The sequence below is a fragment of the Neopelma chrysocephalum genome, unplaced genomic scaffold, assembly GCF_003984885.1.
Source record: "Neopelma chrysocephalum unplaced genomic scaffold, ASM398488v2 Primary Assembly neopelma1_87, whole genome shotgun sequence".
NCBI classification, from domain to species: domain Eukaryota; kingdom Metazoa; phylum Chordata; class Aves; order Passeriformes; family Pipridae; genus Neopelma; species Neopelma chrysocephalum.
In genome coordinates, this window is record NW_020897749.1 from 4,188,711 (window position 1) to 4,211,869 (window position 23,159).

The 23,159-nt window shown below is 37.0% G+C and overlaps 1 protein-coding gene across 4 annotated transcripts in view; it reads left to right on the plus strand.

Annotated features, from left to right (window-relative positions):
• Positions 1-23,159, plus strand: part of ROBO1 (roundabout guidance receptor 1) — a 713,456-nt gene that overhangs the window by 80,455 nt on the left and 609,842 nt on the right. For all 4 annotated transcript variants that reach the window (XM_027692614.1, XM_027692617.1, XM_027692616.1 and 1 more), the window contains exon 2: positions 9,943-10,083. In XM_027692614.1, coding sequence (XP_027548415.1) covers positions 9,996-10,083 — 88 coding nt within the window. In that variant the 5' untranslated portion in view covers positions 9,943-9,995. The remainder of the gene's footprint in view (positions 1-9,942; positions 10,084-23,159) is intronic.

Genomic DNA, 23,159 nt, shown 5'->3' on the forward strand with positions numbered 1-23,159 from the left:
TAAACTGAAGATATTTAATTCTTGTATCACTTAAGTGCAAAAGGAGTTTGTAGAACTGAAAGGTGGAAGCATCTGATATAACAGGAGTAGAATATCTGTTTCTTCCTGACATTCAAAAGTAAGAGACCTGTGACTTGAGAAAATGCCAGACTTAAAAAGCAGTGAGAAAATTGTTTCATATTGTATATGTTGGTTTCTTCTGTGTAGATATAAACTAGTATGTGATATTTGTCAGCCTTGTAATTTGGGTTCAGAATCATGTTGAAGTTTTATTTCCTGGTTGTTGAATCACAGTCAGAAAAGGAAAAATCTGACTAAAACAAGACAAAGCATGTAAAAGATAGCAACCTCATAGATAATCCATAAATTTTGTTATAGTTTTTAATCTCATGACTATATGCAATTTCTCTGCAGATACCCTGCCTCAGTTAGTGATCCAGCTAAGAATTCTTGGTTTTTTTCTTTCCTCTCCCTGCTTTATACCTGTTTTTGTATATGGTACCACGTCCAAATCCATCTCTGAATTCCATCCATTTTCCCTTATGGTTTTCTGTAGTGCTGTTACTAAAGGATTTGCTTTCCATTTACTTGCCCTTATTAAGAGATGGTGCCTTATTATGCAAAAAAGGAGGCCCAGGTTGATTCCAGGGAATAGAATTTTGAAAAATATGAAACTGAATTAAAAAAAAAAAAAGCCCCAAACAAATGTTTCAAAAGTATGTTATTTTACAGTTGCATGGAGTGAGTCAGTTGAAGCTCCTGCTGATGGTAGTTCTGTTCCTTTGACAGGCTTTTTTAATTATAGAGAAATTCTGTGTTCTACGAGCATGAATGATGCCAGGCTGCCTGGCTGCATTGGGGAAGAACAACTCAAAGTGTTGCTTTTCTCTAGGTATGAAGCACAAGTAAATTTTATTAGATTAGAGATGTCTTTAGAGCTACATCCTCTCACATGGGCTCTTGTGTGTGTGTGCACACAGACTATCCTGCACTGTAAAGCTTTTGGCTAAGGCTTCAAGGCCTTTTCCCTCTCACTCTCTTGAGTAGCTTATTAGAGTGATGATACAAATGTCTTCACTTCTCCATTCTCTTCCCACAGCTTTTAGCTATATCAGCAGTTTCAGCAAAAAAAAGGCTAATTAACAGAATGAAATCACCTTCTGGTTTTGAGGAAAGTTTTGTCCAATGAATTCACTGGTGACTGTTACCAATTACCTTTTGGCCTCTCATTGCTCCCCTGAGAGTCACTGAATATAAAATAGAGAACCAAATCTGCAGTACTGCGGGTCTGTGCAAAATAATAGTTTGCAAGTTAGAATTGATTTTTGCATTCCAGGGGAATAATCAGCCTGAACGCAACAAGCACAGTGATGACAGGCAATGGCTTACAATACTGCACAGCATATTTAAGTGTTTGTCTGGCTGCATGTTCTGTTTCCCTGTGGGATCATAAGGTTATTCCCCAAAAAATGTCATCACAAACCCTCTCAATCCTCAGTCAACCTCATTTACATTTTTTTTTGCCATGAATTGAGGACTTTTCACAGCATAAATGATTATTTTAGTAATTATACTTTTTTTTCCTATCTTTTTTTTTCTTTTAAGCCCTAAAAGACATGCTGAGCATATTATCTCCATCCAGTCTGCCCCTGCCCCAGGATCATGTAGAGCTGCCAGCTTTTCTAGTCACCCTGTGCTATAGCTTCTGAACATTTTATGACTAGTTTTCAGTGACAGGGGAGCCTTCCCTTATTCTGTGCTAGACACTTTATATCATATTTCCCAAAACAGAATATGGATTTCTGATTTTGGTGCTGTGATCCCCAAGCAAGGAAGTGGGATAATCACAGCTGAGGCAGGGAGGAGATCATTTAGTTCAATGTCCTGCTCAGAGCAGGGTCAGCCAGGGCAGGTTGCCTGGGACTGTGCTTTGTCAGGTTTTGCATATAAGGATGGAGTTTCCACATTTCTCTGGGCTACCTATTCCACTGTCCATTCACCCTCACAGTAGAAAAGTTTTTGTCTTATATTTAAGTGGAATTTCCTGTGTTTCAATTTCTGCTTTTAGTCCTGGCACCACTGCCAAAAGCTTGTCTCTCTCTTTTTCATTCCATCACAGCAGGTATTTGTCTACATGAATCAGATTCCCCTCAGACTTCTCTTCTGTTGACTGAGCAGTCCCAGCCTCTCCCTGAATGATAGATGCTCCTACCCATTCATCATTTTTTTGCCCCTCTGCTGAATTTTCTCCACTGTCAAGCTTGTACTGGAAAACTCAATACTGGACCTGGCACTCCAGGTGTGGCCTCACCACTGCTGAGGAGAGAGAAAGGAAGGAATCTCTCTCTCCACCTGCCATCAGTGCTCTTCCCAGAATAGTCCAGGATACCTTTGGCCTTCTTTGCTGCAAGGACATGTTGTTACTCCATACTTTGCCCAGAAGGAGCCCTGGGTCCCTCTTGACAGAGCTGCTTTCCAGCCAGTTGGCCTCTAGTGTGTGCTTGTGCCTCAGATTATTCCTCACCACGTGCAAGATTTGGGATTTACCTTTGTTAAACTGCATGAGCTCGTCCAACCTGCAGAGATCCCTCTGGATAGTGGTACAACCATCTGGTGTATCAGTTGTTCCACCCAGTTTTATGTCATCTGCAAACTTGCTAAGGGTGTACTTGTCTTACTGTCCAGGTAACTGGTAAAGGTGTCAAACTGCTTTGGATCCAGTAGCAACCCCTGGGGTATAACACAAGGGACTGGTCTCTAACTGGACTTTGTGATGCTGATAACAATCCTTTAAACCTGACAGTTCAGCCAGTTTTCAGTCCACCTCACTCTCTGCTGTTCTAGCTTGTATTTCATCAGCTTCTTTATGAGAATCTAATGGAAGAAAGCGTAAAAGACCTTCTTATAGTCAAGATAAGCAACATCCACTGGTCTCCCTTTACTTACCAAGCCAGTCATCTCATAGAAAGCTTTCGGGTTGGTTAAACATGGTTTCCTTTTTATAAAACCATGTTGACTACTCCTGATCACCTTCTTGTCTTTCCATGAGTATGGAGATGGTCTCCAGAATAGGTTCATCCATCACCTTCTCAGGGATTGAAATGATGCTCTTCCCTGGATCCTTCATCCTCAAGACATGGGCAACACTTGTTTTCTTCCAGTTCTCGGGAACCTCTCCTGATCCTCACAACTTTTCAAAGCTAATCAGGGAGTCACTTTGCAGAGATGTTGGCCAGCTCCCTCAGTTCTCATGGGTGCATCCTGTCAGGTTCCAGGGACTGGTGTGTGTGTGTACAGGTGGTTTAAGCGCTTCCTAACCTGATCAGCCTCCACTGAGAGAGAGTCTTTAGCCTTAGTTCAGACTTCTTCTCTGGTTCCAGAGGCCTGGGATTCTTGAAGACTGGTCTTTCCAACACAAACTGAGATAAAAGAAGGCATCAAATACCTCAGCCTTTTTCACGTCCTTTGTCTTCAGGTCCTGCACCTCATTTTCCCTGTTCTTCTTTCTGCTGATTATGTACTTGCAGAAGTTTGTCTTGCTGCCCTTCACAGACCTTGTCAGACTGACCTCCAGGTGGGTTTTGTTTTTCCCTAACCCCAGCCCTGCCTGCTCAGACAGTGCCTCTATTGCTCCTGACATAGCAGGCAGCAAATACAGAGAGCAGTAAGCACTGGGTAACCTAATTTGAGTCCTTGACAGAGACCAGCAGTCTGGGGGTCAGGCAGGGGCAGGAGCCTGCAGAGCACTGTCAATTTGCTCGAGTGGCCCCAATTTCTGCCTGAAGAATAAGGCAAAATCTCCCTGCAGCATTTTCTTCCTTCTAGTCCTTTGTGTTTAGTCTTTGCATTGAGCTGATTTTTACTTAGTCCCATCTAATAACGAATGGATACTAAATCACCTTTCCTGCTGCAGGGGAGCCACGGTGTGAATGGCAGTGGTGGTAGGGGGAACATGGTACATAGACAGACTGGAGAATCTAGACACTTGGGGAATCTCCTAGGCTTGATTGCTTGGGAAGTTTGTGATTCTATTCTGATGCTGTTGAGAGATAAGCATCAACCCCTTAAAAGAAAAAGTCCTATCTGGCCTGTTCTTTTTTTTTTTGTCGCATACTTTTATATGTATGTTTCTGATTAAAAAAAAAAGAAATTACTTTTTACGTACCTGAAGAATATGTTTAAAAAACCAGACACAAATAATACAATTCATAGGACAATTTTTTTTTCATTCTATTTAAACTCCTTAACACTCCACTTCATGCTCCATACCTTGCATTGCACACTCATTGCATTGTAAATGTATTGCTTCCTTACATAGAAATCATGTTCTGTTGCTCACTTCCTCACTTAGGTACTCCTTCCCGAGCAAAGCTTCTTTGTTCAAGTTGTCCATTAATCAAGATTAATCTCGGTTTATATGGTCAGGCATGAAGGAAATGTTAGAGATGAGCAGAACTTCTGGTAGGGAGATTGTTTATAAGACCAAGGCTGGTGGGAGAAAAAGCTGTTTCTTTTGCCATGAGTTTGACTCCTCACACTGAGCTTTCATGTGCAGGCAGCATGGTGGAGGGTGTTTAAGGTTTAGGTTACAGTTTATGTCACATACCACATTTTGTGAGGCTTATAATGCTGTTTGGGTTTCTGCTGCAATCTTCAAGTACAAGGAGATGCACCTTTTTTATTTGATTTGCACTAGGTGAACTATTCCTATGGAACTGCTTAGGCTGTAAATATACCATACAGAAATCAAGTCAGTTAAAATCTGGGTAAGACTGTCTTACATATAAGTTTGTCACCTGCCAGCTTGGAAATGTAAATTGAGCACATTCAATGCATTATTCTTCTTATTAATAAGAATTATTTTACTCTTGGGTTTCTCACCACATTAAAAAAAAAATGCAAACCTCAGCTTAAAGTAAGTAAAACGTAAATCTTGCATCATAATTATTAAAACTGACCTAATGGTGTTAAAAAAGCAACTGTCTGGGAATACTAAAAGATTAAATAAGGTGAGCTTCATGAATGTCTGCTAAAACATTCTGTCACTGACAGGATTACAGTCCAGATCCATAGATGTACTATACTGATAACTACTCTGTTTAAATAGATTTATAATTTTTGAGCTGCTTTGATCTTAGTAGAATTGATGTACTTTATAACAGAAGAGGAGCTAGCCAGACTTCTTTTCCCCTAGTTCATCAAACCCCTGTCATTTTTGCTCCTAAATGGAAACAGTTGAGACAATGTATGGCAGTGCTTCCTTCCCATCCTCCTAGAATTCCAAATAAATTTATTTTAACAGGATATTTAAAATAGTAGAGGGGAGTTCTTAATTTCAGTGATATACAACTATACTGATGATAATGCATAGGAGGAGTAAGTTCAGAAGTATTGTCAGTCCAAACAGAGATGACCAGATAACTGGGTGTCCTACTAGTAGACAGAAGGACTGAAAGGATTGAAAGTATAGGAAGGACCATCCACTATCAATAGGCCTAACAAAGCTTTTAAAAACTCTGCTTTCCAAATTAGTTAATATTGCTTCAAAAGGAACATTTTTTTTTTTCTCCTTTCAGTGAAATTTTGCCAGTTCACTCCAAAATGGCCTTTGGGTACGTGGCAAATCAAAATTCTGTCTACTCTTGGAGGTAAACAATCTTGTTTAGCATAATGTTTACCAAAGTGCATAGATATTATAAAGGGAAGTTATTTTTCCCAGTTATAATCTTTATTACCTGACTTTTGTGTCCCTTTTTTTTTTTCTACTCAATGCACTGTCAAAATCTAGTCTTAGGAAGCTGGTTACTGTTTCTAAGAGAAACATCAATAATTATCAAATTCAAAAAGAATAAGAGATGAAAATAAAACCAGCATTGGTTTTGGTCTTGTTTCAGTGTCTTTGCTTTTGCACTGGCTGTAGTGATAAATAGCACTATACTTTGAAAGTGGAAGAAAATAATTGATTAGACCCTTTCCCTTCATTTACCATAGTGCTTCTTTCCCCTCTGGGTTTGTGCAGTTTAATTTCCCATTGATTCTTTAATGATTATAATGTCATAGAGAAGGCAGTGTTTGTCTTCCTTGTGCACCCTGGATAACATGCCAGACCTGAACCTTTTGTTGCACGTTCTGGTGTAGGTCTGTGGTCATTTGACTTGGGGTTAAGTGAGGTCTCAGGCCAGCTGAAGAGTGTATGGTGAGTGCATCCTTCTTCTGTCACTGGCAACATCTAATTAGTGCCAGTCCTTATGCTGCAATATTAGTTTTGTAGGTCAGACACTGAGAGACTAATTGCAGAGAAGGGCCAAACACAAGCCATGGGCTCAGTTATTGTAATCAAAAAGGTAAAGCTTATGACACTGGAGAAATTAGTATATGAATAGAAGTTCTGAATGCGTGTGGCATGGGCTTTTAGCATGTACTAAGGGAAAGGATGTTTTAAATTGCCAGCTGAATCCCTTTGGTTGTGATAGATTTCTGTGGGTTTCCTCCATTGCAGTGTGGTACCAGAATTGCAGTGCAGTGGCAGTAGATGATGATAAGGAAGATCTTGTTTCTCTTTTGTTGAGCTCCACTTCTGTCTGAAAACCATTTTCCATTCTGATGACATCTCTTTCTGCTTTATCTCTCCTGTGATCAGTGCTACTCTTTCAGAAGCACTATACCCCAAATATAGAGAATTAACATCCTGTTCAGGATTGTTTTCAAGGAATAGCTACAGGAATTGTTTTTAAATTGTAGACTGAAAAGATTTGTTTTCATATTAAAATTATCTGGCTTAATTAAAGCCATCTTCACTGAAATTTTCTGTAAGAATAATATTTTTAATAACACTGGAATAATTTCAGGATTTAGAATTATCATATTTCAAACATAAGCCACAAGCAGAATTAGAGGGCAGAAAAGGTTTTAACAAAACAGCCAAGCAGTCATGATCAGAGCTCCCCAGGGAGCTTTATCACATGCAAAGAGATTAAAAAGCAGTCATAGTCTACTGATTAAGTAAATGGAAGAGAGAGGCATGGAAAGACAAAATGTTGGATTCATGCCTGGGATGCCTTCACAGAGAGGGTGAGTCCCATAAAGTATGTTACTGGGATTCAACTCTCCCTTGCAACTTTATGGTTGGGGTACATTAACCTTGGCTGAAAAGCAAATTTATTTCTGATTAAAATAAAGTTGGATGACGCAAAAAAAAAGATGAAAATTAAAACTCTACACACACCCCCTGTTTTTTTCGAGGGCCAACTCCATCCCTTCATCCTCAACTCTTCTACCTCTGCTCCCCTACCTTTCACTGGAGTGCTGCAGTGGTGCAGGGGGATGGGGAGTGGGAGGTTGTGGCTGGTCCATAACAGCTCTTCTGTGCCTCTCCTCTTTCCTCCTTCCCTGCTCCAGTGTGATTACTTCACATGGGTTGCAATCCTTCAGGATAAATCTGCTCCTGCATGGGCTGCAGTGTTCTCCAGGGAACATCCACCTGCTGCAGCCTGGGGTCCTCCGTGGGCTGTAGTGTGAACACCTGCTCCAGTGTGGTCCTCTCCATGGGATGCAGGGTATCCTGTTCTGGCACCTGGAGCACCTCTTGTCCCTCCTCCTTCTTTAACTCGGTGTTCCTTCACCTCATGTTGTAATGACAAAGTAAAACCTTAAGTAAAATGTTATTTTTTCGTTGTGTTTTGTTTTCTTTTGATAAGTAAAGCAAAATCAAAGAGCTGCCTCATCAACTTGGCATTAGAAACAATATTCAGTCTTTTATTTGCAGCAGAAAGTAAAGATGAAGAAACCATGGGAGTGTAAAACCAAAGTAGTAAATAGTTTTATTACATGTTAATAAATGTTGTATTACTGTACAGAGAAAGAGATTGACCTCCCAAAGGCCTGAGCTTGCAAATCCTCATTTCATTCTTGGAGTCATATCACGAATAGTTTGGAGCAGCATGTGACACCTTGGCCATTAATTGCCATTAACTTTGCCATTAAGAGCTGTCAAGCTTTTTGCAACACAAGAGCAACCACACAAGTGATGGGGGAAATTAAAAGAATGGGAGTGGAAGGAACTTGGGGGTTTTGTGTGCAGTGCAGATGAAATGAGAAAAAAAAAGAATATTTTATAGGATTCAGGTAAGAGTAGTAGGAAATGGAGTATTATAATTTCTGGTTGTTAAGATAATAGAAGCACAGGTATAACACAAGAAGCAAATATAAAATGCAGCACGTGTAGGGGATTGAATATGTTCATATTTAACTTATTTATGGAATTTTGAATGTTCAAAAGTGTCATGTGACACTGAATGCTAGACACAAGTCTTCTATCTGTACTTATTAAATAGGTATTAGGTTTACATCTGAAAATTCTCTGTCTCAACAGATTGAACAAGTGACTGGTGGCACTAGAGTTTTCTTCACTGCTCTGATTCTGTCTGCTGGCATTTATTAACATAGGAGTCAGAATCCAAACTGGTTCTCTCTAAGTATATGTTCTTAACTACAAGAGGAGAATGTACAAGGAGAGAGAATCTAAGAAGTGCAGCTTTAATGTTATTAAGGTCTGATATAGTTACTTGTTGCTGGAGTAGAGTTTGATCTGTCAGCACGCATCCCATGGTTTCCAGTTGTTGATTAGGGTCAGGCAGTTGTGCACATCTCATAACTTGACAGGCACTTAGAATAGCATCTCTTTTGTCCCCAAGATCTTGACATGAACCCCAAATACCAGGCAATACATGGAACATTGCATTCACATGCACTTTGGGTTGTATTGAGATAAAGACCCTCTAAAAAAACAACCAAAAAAATCACTCAGATAAACTACCCAAAACAAAACAATTCATGTGATTTACAGATCATGTGTATTAATTGGATTGTCTAAAAAAAGTCTTGTTGTTTTTAGAACCCACGATCACCTAAAATACACCACATGTTTCTTAGAAACCTGTAAAGGAAAGGCATTTTGAACAGGCTGCCGTGCTGTGAACAAGACCTGAGGAACAGGGAGGTCATGGGGTCTCCCTCTCTGGACCCATTAAAAACCCACCTGGATGTGTTCCTGTGTCACCTGCTCCAGGTGACCCTGCCTTGCCAGATGGGTGGGACTAGATGATCTCCAGAAGTCCCTTCCAACCCTAACAATTCTGTGACTCTGTGATCTCTGGCAAAGTCTATACTGAGTATTAATGTAGCTGAAGTGTGACAAAAAAAAAAGTGTGAGCAGAGATAACTTTTCAGCACCGGTGGAGTCGTGAATGCTTGGTAACCTACAGGTGAGGTGGTCAGAAAAATGAGTTTAAAAGTCATATTTTGATTAAAAATGTTTTGATTTTTGTTAATTTTTTTGATTAAAAATATTGTTATTTTCATAAGATTTCATTTTCCTGTCAGTTGGATGTACGTTTTTGGCCTTTAAGAACACAGAAACTCATCGGAAAGTTGTCTTAACTGTTGAAGTTATTAATGGATAAAATTATCCCTAATACTTATTCAGCAAAACATCATGTCATAAGGGGACTGGTAGAAAGTTTTAACCCTGCTTTCGTAGTAAAGCTGAATAGCATTAAAGTGTTTTCAACTTATGCAAGGGTTTAAGTATTTCCTTGCACTGAGATGAATTAAACATGCACTTAATTATCTTGCTGAAGTGAAGCAATTTCTTTAGTAACTTAACCAAACAACATGCAGCACTTTAAAATACACATGTGCACTATGGGGCTCCTCATGTCTCCCTTTAAAACATCTGTTTTGGGGTTGTCTACTCTTCAAGGATAGTTAATATTCTGGTTGTGGTTTACAACTGCTTGACTGCTTGATAATCTAACATTATTTTAATAGCTAAAGCTGTATTGAAACCAGCACACTTCATAGAGTTACACTGGGCAAAAATATTTGGAAGTACCTTAAATTTATCATTAATTCTGTTGTTCTTATTTCCATTGTGTGTTGCAGGTGACATTTACGTTAGCGCTGCCAAGCTGGTGTAATGTGAGGAAGGACACATCATGAAATGGAAACATTATCCTTTTTTGGTCATAGTAGCTGTATTAAGCCTTTCCAGATGCCATCAGTTACTGGGCCAGCTCATTCCAGGTAGGTACCTCTTGTTTAAACATAAGTGTTCATGTTTCTATGAGTCATGATGTGTGCATGAGTACACCTGAAGTTCTCTCTTGGTGTGTTAATGTGTGTGTGTGTGTGCAGTTGAGAAATTTATGAGCAAATCTACGTATGTAACACACGGGATTTAATAATTCAACTGTATTGTTTATGCTACAATCAGTTGCTTTATTGATTGCAAAGGAAATTATAGAAAAGGAGTAGCATGAAAAAATAAGTACGAGAAGGTTAAGGCGGCTATTAAAGCATTCCTTTGATTAGCACTGTTGGTGGAGGGAAGATAGTGCAGGAACAGACCTGAACATCAAAGGGAATTGGAAATCTATAGAGAACCTTCCTGAAGAAGGAGCAAAACAGCAGCAACTGTGAAATGCTGAAAAGCAGTGTTTCAGTGAGGCCCTAGACACCAGGGATTGTCCTGGTGCTTGTGTGTGGCAATTGTTACTAGTGCAGAGAGGAGTTGCAAGTGTGCATAAATATGGCAAGGTACTATCCAGCTTTATAGAGAAGGTGGTGGTAAAACAGGCAGCCTGTACTGCTTCATCAAACAGTGGATTTTTGTTAAAGTAACACAGAGGGAACAAAATGTGTTTTGTTGTGTTGATCATTGGTTTTGGTTTTTTTAAGAATAAATCTGTAAAAACTTTAATATTTGTAAAGACAAATCCGAACAACCTTTGATCCATGCTGCTAATGATGTACAACCTTTCAGGAAAACACAATAACTACAGAGGGAAAACAAAAGCTACATGATGTTTTTTGGGGGTTGGTTTTTTCTGCTTTGAATCTAAATAATAACGCAGAAGATTTCACTGGCTGACTTTCTGAGTTGAATATGTTCTGCATACAGAATTTTGTGGCTATGCAATTCTTCCCCATATATCTCTGGACAACTAGTTCAGACATAGACTACTGAATGAAAAGAGAAAGGAAAAGATTTTCCTCAAGGATTTGTTCACCTGTAATGAATGGTGGTTCAAGAAAATAAATTAAGGAAATGAATTGTTATTTTTTTTCACCTGGCTTTGCTGGTTTCAAATGCAAAAAGACTCCAGAATAAAGGAAGATGTAAGTTAAAATTATCATTTTAAAAGTTTGACCTCAGACTTCAAACATAATCTCAAAGCAATTTACCTGTCACAAAGACATCTACTGCTCATTTTAAAAGGAACGCCTGCAGATCCAAATGTATTTGCATGATAGCTACCTCCATCCACTTGCATTGGTTTCAATTTAGTCCTAGTTTTGTAGTCTCCACTAAAAAGACTGTTTGCATTGTATTACTTTTTCCATCAAATTAGTTTCAGAATAAAATCGCAGGTGGCATTTTGATTTTTTTTTTGTCCCTGCTTTGTAATTTTCATCACAGACCTCAGACTTGAACCAAGAGATTACTGTACTTGGCCAGACATCAGCATGCTCAGCCTTGCTGGCAGGGTGCCAGGAGTGTGATTATCACAAAAGATCAAATAAAGCAGGATTATTTTTTTCCCTTTAAGCAGTTCATCCCATTCATTTTGCTCTTTTCATGTCTATTCCTTACAAAGGCATATCTCCTCTTTTTTTTTTTTCAATGCCCAGAAAGAGCAAAATACCTATGCAAAATCTCAAACTTTTTCCTTAATTTAATGGGGGAAAAAGAAATAATGATTCTCTAGAATTCTGCTGTAGCCATAAAAAATATCAATAGAGCAATAGGTAACAGCTTTTCCTGAGGATTGTTAAAAGCACTAAGCAACTAAAATGTCTGTCTTGATAGTACCACTGAACCGTGTTATTTCAATAAAAACATGCTTTTAAAATAACAAATTTTATGGAATTATTTTTAGATCATGTTATTAGAAACCTTTAAAAAATGAAATTTTATGGTTTCAAACTCTCCATTTCCATCTTACCTAAAAATTGAAAATTGTTCCAGCTTACTGATGACACAGCTTGTCATGTGAAATTAAAGCTATCAGAAATGTGTTAAAGCTTCCCCTCAGAACTGGAATAGTCATCTTTGGTAAAATGTGATGAATTTTAATGGTGGCCCCATAACTTTGAAACATTTGTTGTAGTTTTTGCTGCATCTTTTCATATATTCCTGTCGAGTCTCACTCTTTTGCATATGGGGTCCACAGGGAAGTACTGTCTCCCCCCTTTATTAAAATCATGGCTGAGCCTTTCATCTCATGTCATTACATCTTACCTCTAATTCACATATAAAATACACTCACAATTCCACTATGGCTGTCTCCTGAGGCATAAAGTATCTCTGCCTTGGCACATCTTTATTTAATCAGGGATTGAACATTATCTGGGAAAGATGTGATTTTTTTTCTTTTTTTTTCTTCTTCTTTCCAGTTGCTCTGCATATTTAAAGCTGAAAAACTTGATAGCTGATTTTAAAGTGCACTGATCTAAGAAAACATGGCATTAACTAATGCCATATCATGTTTAGATGCATATGTTAAGGTCTGTGTTTTCAGTTAAGTCATTAAAATGTTTTAAAGTTACCAGTTTGTAAAAAAAAACCAACAAAACAAACAAGCAAAAAACCCCCCAACAAAACACCAAAAAACCCCAAACAAAACAAAAAAACCTATAAGTTTAACATACAGCAAAAATTTTTAATAACTTAAACTAATTTTTTTTGAGTCTCTTTAACATCAGTAGAAGTGACTTGAAGCTTTCAAATTTGTGGTCTGTTAATAAAGACAAAAGATCAATCCTCATGGATTTGGCTGGGTTTGGAATTGGGTCCTTTAGGAGTGAGTATTGTGGAAGTGAACTGGAATAGTGGGATCTTGTCAATCCTTGAGCTTCACAGAGATATCTGGACAAAGAAAGTCTTGTAAAAACATGGAATAACAAATCTTGAATGCTCATGGTAGATTATTAATAGACTTTAATTAGATCGTTAGAATTAATAGATTAATAGGATTCTCTGTAGATCTCTGAGAGAGGAGGATGAGGAGAAAGGCTTTTCTAAACCCAGGTTTTGGAGAAATTTTGATAGGAGCTTCTAGACCCATGTTCTCCATAAGTACCATGCACTGTTTCTCCAGGAAATACGTTTCCTTTAAGAGATGCAGATATGTAACAAAGCATGAGTATATAAAACATACATCATGAAAGATAAATTTGGAAAATGTGTGTCACTATTGTAAGTTTTAAAAAAAAACTTTCAAAAACTAACCCTCTCTGGTAATCATAGAAGCTTACTGAAATCCTGAAGAGAAGCAGTCCAGGATTTAACTTCTTCTGGGGCAGAAAATAATGTTCTAAATTTTCTTTTCCCTAATACTTCTTGGCTTATTAATGAAATACTACAGGAAATAAGTTCACTCTCCTGGCTTGTTTGCCTTTTCTCAACAGGAGACAATTATTCATAGTGAAACTTCCATAAATTCAGATTGTCTTTCTTTCATTGCCTCTAAGATGCTATAGTATAAGATATCCTTTTGGAATCTTGCAAGTCTTACATTAGAGCTGCTGTCAAGTTAATCATAATTCAGTAACATAAGTAACTGAATTTTTTGGTATCATCTTTTTGTTTTTTTAAATCACTATTAACTTTTCAGTACTCAAAACTTTGTGATCTGGCTAATGAAAACAAGAGTTGTAGTTTTGAACTACTTGTCACATTGTTGACTTTGTTCTCTAAATATGATACTTGAGATTTATACGTGATTGATACATTTTGACAAAAGTATTCCTCTAGTTCCCTGCAGCCTGTGAAGGTACCTTGAATAAATGGTTCCTAGGAGTGGAAGATCTTAATTTGCTGCTTCATAGAGAAAAATCAGGGTCTTATCATGTGCATTCAGGTGTTCTTCTGTACTTTTCTAAGTGCCTGAATGGATTTTCAATCAAATATTCAAAATAAATCTGTCAATGATCTGAACAAGGCACTGAATAGCTCAGATGAAAAATTTAGCTGGTTTTGTGGTTATGCAGGTCTTTTTCAGAGAATAATGTTTAAAAAAAGAGAAATATTCAGCCAAACCCAACCAACCCATATTTTATCAATTAGCCATCTTTTGGCACAGATCCAGAGGCAAAGAGAATTGGATGCTTAAATTTCATGTAAGCCCCTGATCATGAAGATGTAAAGTGAGAGTGAAGGCTTATTGAGCTAAGGAAATTAGGTGACCAGTGGTCTCTTGGCACTTTTCAAGGGGTGGGGGATACGAATTTAAATTCCTCCAATCGGAAGGTAGTTGAGGATAGTTTTCATCCTTTCTGAGGAAGTGATCTGACAGCTAAGCTCATATTTATGGCAGGCATGGCAGGGGGTTTTTAGTCATAATTTTGTATTACTTAAAAGTAAAACGATGTTTTTAATTATTATATGATGAGCCAGTAAACCTTTCAGAGCCTGGTTTGTAGGTCACAGGGGAAATAAGGCAAAGGACAGAAGCCAGAAAAAACCCCAAAACTTACATAAAGCTGTACCTTCTCAGATACAGAGCTATAAATCCCAGAGTAACATTAACTCTGAAGAAGGAAGGACATGATTTAAGAGAGTCACATTTTTAAACATAGGTCCCCAAATTCCATGCAAATTCCACTTATTCTTTCCTTGACTCTGAGGCCAAATGAAGATAACTTTTATCTTTTTTTGATTAAAGACATACATATAAATATGAGTGGAAGTGTGTAGCTCTGATATAGGAACACTCATAGAGTTATGGAAAAAATTAGGTTAGAAGGCACATGGAAATCATTTAGTCTGCACTAGATGCACTATTCCATGTGCAGACTTGGGAATGGCAACTAGAGGGAACCAATCACCCCTTGAGCTGCTGTTTGTGCTCTCACTAGTGCATCCCAGTATTTTGGTATCCTTCCCTAGGTCAAGGGCACACTGCCAGCTCAAATTCAGCTTAACAACCGTGGCCACAGATTCATCTTGTGTTGTTAACTTTCCATTATATAAGTTCTACTGTAGAAAAAAGAATCTTGGAGGATCTGCTCTGCTGACAGACTGTAGTGGCAAGAAATACCTTGTTTTGGTGCACGTTCTCTGGTAATTTTGTTTTCACAGGCTTTATGAAGTGTCACTCTCAGCCATAAATTACATTTTTGTGATCCTAATTTAATATAACAGTGACAAATGCGTCTGTAGGTGATGTGCAGCAAGGGATGATGATTTAATGTGTTGTTTCCAGTTGTAAGTGCCACCAAGTTCGTCGACTGTGGTAGTCAAGGTCAAATTCAGAGAGAGTAGACAGACAGTTTTAGGCCTTGCTAGGGTCAAGGGACATGTGGAAAGATGTGCTTCTGTCATGCACATCCAATTAACTTGAAAGAGACAGAAACAGTTGTCAATTTGGACCTGGAAAAAAAAAAAAGGAAAGAAAAAATATAGACCAAACCAAACACCACTCCCATTTTGGCTAGATCCCTCCAAAGAAGGGGCTCAGTTTAGGTGGAGTAAATAAAATGAATACTGAGAAATAGAAAAATTGGCGTCTGTGCTCTTCTAAAGACTGTACTTGTGCTCATGTCTGGCTCTTCCTTCTCTTCTATCCCTGCAATGTGCACAGGCCATACTGAAACCTCTTATAGAGAGGAAGCAGCACCAACTGAGATCATGTAATTTGACCACTGCTTTTTTTGTATACATGTGTATATGCATAACAACATACAGTTATCAGTTAGTAAATCTAAAGACTGAAAAGTCATCTTGCCTCATGGACCATTCAGCTTTCTTTGAAATGCAGACCAATATGTCATCCTTGCAAAATATTTTTAAAATATCCTGTATCCTAATATTCATGAACCAGATCACATTATGTTATGATACAATGCATTTGTTATCAAGGAAACATTTCTATGTTGCTATGGTATAATGTTACCATGCCTAATTTCCATTATGACTGTACAAACGAGATTACTTAGTAACACAAGAGATAATAATTTCTGTTAGAAGAAAATGGAAAGTGTGTAGTAAATCTCATATAATGTTTTCAGTTAATATACCTGCATAATGATCATGTAATTTTTTTAGTCACCCATGCCTGCTGGTAGAAGTAAAAGTAAATAGCTATTTTTTTATTAATTTACGATATTGTGACCAAATTTTAAATATTTTCTGAGTCAATCAGATATATGCCAGCTGATTTTTACAGTTTTGTCATTTACCCATCTTTTTGAATTTGATTGCCATCAACACATTTTCAAAGTACTCAGATTGTTCACATTTGTGAACTTTATGGCATGACCTTAGGTTTTCCATGCTGATGGTGGGTTTGGTTTTTTGTTTTGGGGTTTTTTTGAGTGATTTGCTTGTTTGTTTATTTTTAAATTGTTTTGGGGTTTTTGTGTGATTGTTTTTTTTTCCAACTCCTCTCCTAGCTTGAGGTTTGTAGTTGCTATTAGTAAAAATGTTGTGCCTGAAAAAAGGACATATATTAAAAGGGGAAAAAAAATCCCAGCACGTGCCTTGCCTTCCAGAGATTGTCACTGTGTACGCTGAGGTCTTAATAAATAAAAAGATTGCCAGCTGTACTTCAATTCACAGCTTCTTTATTAGCCTTTAAAAAGAAATAAATAAAGCATGACGCTTTATTTAATTGTCTGAATAGATGGAGGCAAACCAAGAGGCACAGTCAGCTGCAAGACACTTAATGAAGAAATCCCTATTTTTAATCTAGCTGCAGAAGACACAACTCTTGTGCTTTGATGATCTGGCCTTTGTGATGAACCTGGCTGGAAAACCACATGTGCTGCACCGTCTTCCTAATTAAGTCATCAAAATGCACTGGAGCAAACGGAGTGACTTGCGTAGACCAGTATAAGTAATTTTAGTTCCTCTATTGCTTGGTTAATAGAAAGTGGCACTGTTCTAGATTATGACTGATAGAGGTGAGGTGCTACAGCTGCTGTCATTGTGCTTGTAGGTAGGTGCCTTTGTAAGCTGTTTCTGTGTGTGTGTGTATGAAGGAACAATTTTCTTTGTTTTTCTTTTTTTTCTCTTTTTGAGGATGTAATTTCAGATGCGCTTCATCCATATTTTCTTTTTCCTCAAGAAAGCCAGTGCCTGTGATTTTCTTTAAGATATACTGGTATTCTATTTGTTTTGGATGCACTGACAGAGCATCCACCAGAACTGATCTCAAAAGTAAGAATTTAGGAAGGCTGCCCACTAAAAAAATTTAAAGATAAACAAGAAGAAAAAATTTCAATCACAATCACGGTGATACAAAAAAATTTGAGCCTATATTATGAGGGTGTTATCAGTTTTTCTGATACGGACTTGATTGGCCACAGCTAAAGACTTTGTAAATATGCAGACCAGATTCTGAAGTTTTTATCAGTAAAATTGTTCATAAATACTCATTCCTTGCTTCATGAATACTTTTACTTAAAGCTCTTATCTTCTTGGAGACAAAAATATGCCAGCTATGAAAATGTTATAATCAGGTCTTGAGTATCCATTGTATCCATTATAAACTTAGATGGCAAAACTTGCCTAGTTTACATAGCCCTGTGACACTCCCAAGTTGATAGCAGGGTTGCTGTACAGGCATTTGCATACTGTAATCTAAGAATAATACATTTGCCTAAATTCTTCTATAAAGGTTATGCCTCATGTGTTCATGAAGACGCTGGCATAAATGCTCTGTATATATTTGAAGATGATATAAATAGAATTTTCCTCAGAAGTTATTCTACCTATCTTAAAATTAATAAGAATAAATGGGGTTTTTACATAATTCATCAGTTATCCTGAGAATAATCTTCAGTTACAAAAGTAGAGCACAAAATGACAGTCTCTGTTGAATCTAATATTTATTTAGATGATCAATCTGTTAGAGCTTCAAAGCAATTTAATGTCTTTAACATCAATTATAAAACTAATTTCAGTCATATCAGTGAAAGAATGTAACAATTTACAAGGGTATTTTCACTTATGACTACTCAAGGGGTTACAGTAGACATATCTACACTTGCTAATTTGTTTTCAGTGCTGTGAAATAGAGTGTCCAGAGATGCTTTATTAGATATTTTAATAAGTGTTGAACATATTTGCACAATTTCTGCCCTGACAAAGGGTGATTTATATGCACCTATGTCTGCCTATGCAGAAAAAATATCCTTTTTTTTTCAGTCTGCCATCTTATTTTTCCATGAACTAAACAGGAAATTACTCCCATTTGGCTAATCTGAATTTTAAATCAAAGTGGAATTTGTGAAAGCAAACAAGTCTTGTTTTAAGCTTATTTCTCAACCTTAACTGTTGAGTTAAAATGACAGTAACCTTACTCTAAGTATTTATACTGTATTGATGATGATGTTATCAGTACTCTAATGTGTAAATAATTAGTTGCTTTATCTTCTTCATTGCAACCATTTTTGTAGCATTTCATAAATTTTTACAAAAATACTTTACCCTAAAAGTAGAGGTTTAAAAATCACCATATTTTTTTGATCCAGAAAGAAGCTTGTGTGTAGCCTATATTCAGAGGAGTTGATATTTTATATTCAATAAATCCACACTATAAGGCTGCAGATACTGTGAGTTTCAGTGAGTTTCTATTTTTGTTAATACTTAAATATTTTTCCTACATTAATTATTGTATGCTAATGGTAAAAATAACATGTCAAATATTCTATGTATGCTACTACTAAAGCAGTCAATTCTACTTCCTCTGTAGCATGAAAACAAAGGAACACCTATTCTTTACAAATGTGTTTTGCTCTAGGCATTGTTACAGGCTACCAGGAAGATAAAAGAACCCTTAAAAGTGTTATGAAGCACATCTGGTTAGCCATTTGCTGTTAAGTTTCCATGTTTAGACATTTCTTTAATTACATTTTGGGTGTGTTTTTTATTTGTCTTTTTTTTTTTTTCCCCTCTCCCAGCATTACCCTAAGGGAAAAATTTAATGATGTTATTTAGAACTTGTTTTCTAAATCAGATCACAAATTACTGAGGTTTTAAGCCTACTTCATTTTGACATAGAGCTGAGACGACCACCAAGGTCACACTTTTAATATATGAAAATAAAAAGGCAGTTAATGATACACAACAAAAGGATGCTAGGTTGTTGTTTCTTTTTTTTTTTTTCTTCCTTTCTCTCTCCTGTCTTTACAAAATGGATCAGTTGCGCCCTTCAGGATTATATTCACCGACAGTACTCCCTACTCACAGTCAGATTAAACAATTTCCAGTTCCCTTTATGTCCATCTGGCACTTAAAAATAGAGGTGAAAATTAAAGGTACTGTTCAAATATAATACCATTTCAGAAAACACTTTGTTATATTCAGTAATGCTCAACTAAGATCATGGCACTGACCTAGTACAGAATTGATCTGTTGCAATTTTTGAAAGTACTTAATATGTAAGTACTTCTTCTTTGAATGCATGTCACCTACAATGTCTAGGACAGGTTAATACTTGAAATGTGATACACACTTATACCTCTTTGTTTGTTTTACCTGTAACACTTTAACATGCTTTTTGAAGGCTGGTGGTGCCCACGATCTCTTCTATTCCTCGGTTTCCACCATCTCTTTTTACCTAAGCACATCTTTACCTATGAATGGCAGCTGATTAGCTGGATTTTATCTGGCTATTAAATCAGGACTGAGCATTGTGCAAATTCAGAATTGGAGTTGGCAGCCTGTGGATGTTCACAACTGCATCTTCCACTGAGGAGGATTGGGAAAAAGTTTACAGATGTTTAAGTCAGAGCTGAATCACCTCTTGGTTGCATATGTTCATTTGTCTGTTTAATGTGGTCTCTTCTAACTTCTACACAGATTCATTATTTTCTATTCCCATTGATTTACTTCCTATTTTTTACAATTTCATTTGCTTTTATCTGTTGTTTAAACATGTCAGAATTTTACCCTTCAGTTTACAGTTTGTTTACAATTTACAATCTGAAATAACTGTGATTTGCTTTACTGCAGACTTCAAGTTTACTTCAGCCACCTTAGCACAAATAAGCTAACGTGGTTTTAAATTTCAGCACTTTGGTGGCCTGTTTCTGAAATAGAACTTGTGGAGGGTTTCTGGTTTGAAGGTGGAGCTGTTGCAGGAGTAAATGCTTCTTAGACGTTAACTTTGTTTTAGCACTTGGGTTGAAGAAGGTAGTTTGGATTGGTCTCATAATTTAATCATGGCAACTTGATATACAGATCACAACTGCTGTGTGAATTTAATTATTTAGTTTAAAATGTTCAACATATACAGACAATTCTGATTTTGAACTAAAATGCATGAAATTTAGGAATAGGAAGAGGATGGTGATTATGGATTATCTGGTTTATTTTCCATCCCTTTAAAGCTTTTTTTTTTTTTTTCATTTCAAAATTTCTCTGTCCTTGAAAGGGCTTGCTACATGGCGAGGTCAAAATGTTAACTTAGGTTTAGCTCTTTCCGGCATTCAGACAGCTTACCCAAATTGAGCTCCCTGCTGTCATGGCTAGATTACTTCTGGGACCTGAGCTAGCTTATTTAAAGCTAGCCTGGCACCTTGACTTTACATTGCAGTCTCTGTTCTTTCACTGTCTTTATTTCATAGTGCTGCTTTTCTTGCGCGACTTCATGGTGTTTTATCCTATTGTAGACGTTTTCGAAGTTTAATATAGCTTGTAAATGAAATGGCTTCTAATTCCTGATTTATTTTTTTTCCCCCTAGAAATATTCCATTATCAAGGGATTTTGTCTACCATGGTTTTTGAAAGGCTCTGGAGGGGTTTTTTTTTAGACATTGTAAGAATAAGTTGTGTGTCCTTTAGCAGGAAAGCCTGAATCATCTAGTATTTCAAAGGAACATAGTACAGTGAGAAAAAGAATGGTCTGAGGTCAGTGGTATCTTATGAAGGTATTTAGTCAGTGTCAAGTCTGGCTTTGAGCTCTAGTTCGAAATATTTAACCTTTCTATTACTGCAGAAGTTCCAATCAATCTATGTTACAGTCACCTTGTGAGAAATAATAGAAATCCCTTGATCAGCGTTTGCAAAACAGTCTGTTTTGCTAATTCAGAAAGACTGACAGAACAGCGACACTAGAAATAAACCAACTAGCCTATCCTCTTTTCAATAAAATACTAAAAGCATGTATGATATATATGGCTACAGTAATAACGTGTTAAAATTCGTACAAGTATGTTTTTCCACAATTTTTCAGTCTGAAGGAAGAGGAAAACTGCTGCATTCTAGGCTGGTTGTGGAAAATCCCTATTCTGATAGTTGATGACATAAGCATTCATGTAAATAATAAAGTATAAGCAATATTTTAATATTGCACTGACAAAGTAACAAATTCCATTAAAGGGCCACAGGACAATAGCAGTCATCATTAAAATGTATTAATGAATTGACTTCTGTCGAAGTGAAGAGTGATGTGACTCATCTTTGTTTGAAGACTTTGTCTTGCTTCTTATTTTAGTCTTTACTATGTCTTCAGTCTCATAAATGTACATCATGTTTCATTCCCAGCTGTAAAAGACTTGTTTACAGCATTTTCACTGCAGAATTCTTCATTCCTACCTCTTGTATATTCTTTATGATTGCTTTATCTCACATTTGTCTACAGAAAGATTTATTTTTATTTTTTTAGCCCGTTCATGTAAGTAAAATATGGAGGAGTAGTGTCACATTTTTACACTTCTGCAATTATTTTTTAATTTCATTTTTTTTTTCTGTTCGGTTTAGTTCCAACCATACAGCAAAGTTCTCCATCACTTGGAAAGTTTACTTCAGTCTTCAGTTATGATAAAGCAAAGGACTTGATCACATGATTAATAGTTCCAATTAGTAGGACCTACCACTTGACTATCTTAATCATTTGCATGGCAATTTTTGATGTTTCCAGGTGAACTCAAATTCATATGTTTGTTTAATGTAGGAGAAGTGCTTCAGGGTTGTTATTTTTCCAATAAAAGGTCAGATAAAAGGATTCTCTTGACCTTATTAGTAAATGCTTGACATTTTGGAGCAAGAACTTAAAATTGGCAATGCGGCTTACTTGACATCTTTTTGTCACTTCTTAGAAAAGATAGTTCAGATGTGCTCCAGTTGTCTATGCCCAGGAAATCTCATATTTAGCAGTTGATATTGTATTTGATATACTGATGGAATTTGGAAAAAAGTCTTTCAGTGTTCTTAGATTGGGAAGTATTGGCGAGACTTTCTCTGTGATCATTGTTGCTGAAGAATAGGAGTGGGACTTAGCTAAAGTGATCAGAGAGATTATCCAATCTTTTGGGTTCTTAGGGTGATGCCAAAAAAATTTCAGGAGGAAACTGCTGAATGGAAGAGCCAGTCTGGTGAAAATGATTTGGGGAAAGTCAGAGGATGGTTGTATTGAGGAATTAGGAAAATGAGGTGATTATGCTGTGGAATTTGACTTGTTAGGGGAAAAAACAGAGTAGGACAGGGACAGGAGGAAGAGGTATGAGAAGAGAGGTATTGTTGTTATACACTGTTACGGTAGGCACAGCCATCCTGAGAGCCTCAAATATTTGTAAACAAAAGAATTGGCATTTTTGAGCAATGTCTTAACCAAGAAATCTCATTGTGTTTTCTAGCTCAGTGCAAGGCTGCAACACATTGCCTGGACCCGTCAAATATGCATATTTTTCATCTAAACTGACACCTGATGATCTTCATCCATTTAAGTAGCATCATAGACACATATACTTAATGCTCTAGATACTTGCATCTGAACTGATCTTCTGTGCTCTAGATACTTTATACTTAATAAGTGAGGCAAGTCAGAGTATAGTTGATGCATCCTAGATGCATTTTGGTGGTTGCCCTCTGGAGCTACCTGTTCTCTCTCTTTACTAAACTAAAGAGTATGGATTTACCTTTAGTCAGATTAATCTCATCCTTGGTGTCTGTTAATTCTCTTCTGACAGCTGGGCTACCTCTAGACTAAACAGGGGATATGCTCTTGTTTATCTTGTACCTATTCGCCCTATAATTACCCAAATCAAGGATCAAGGCAAAGTGTACTCTGGGTGTTCTGTAGTCTGCATATTCCTATTTTCTTTCCAGGAAAACTAAAGCCTAGAATAAAGGCCCTTGGTGCCCGAAGTAC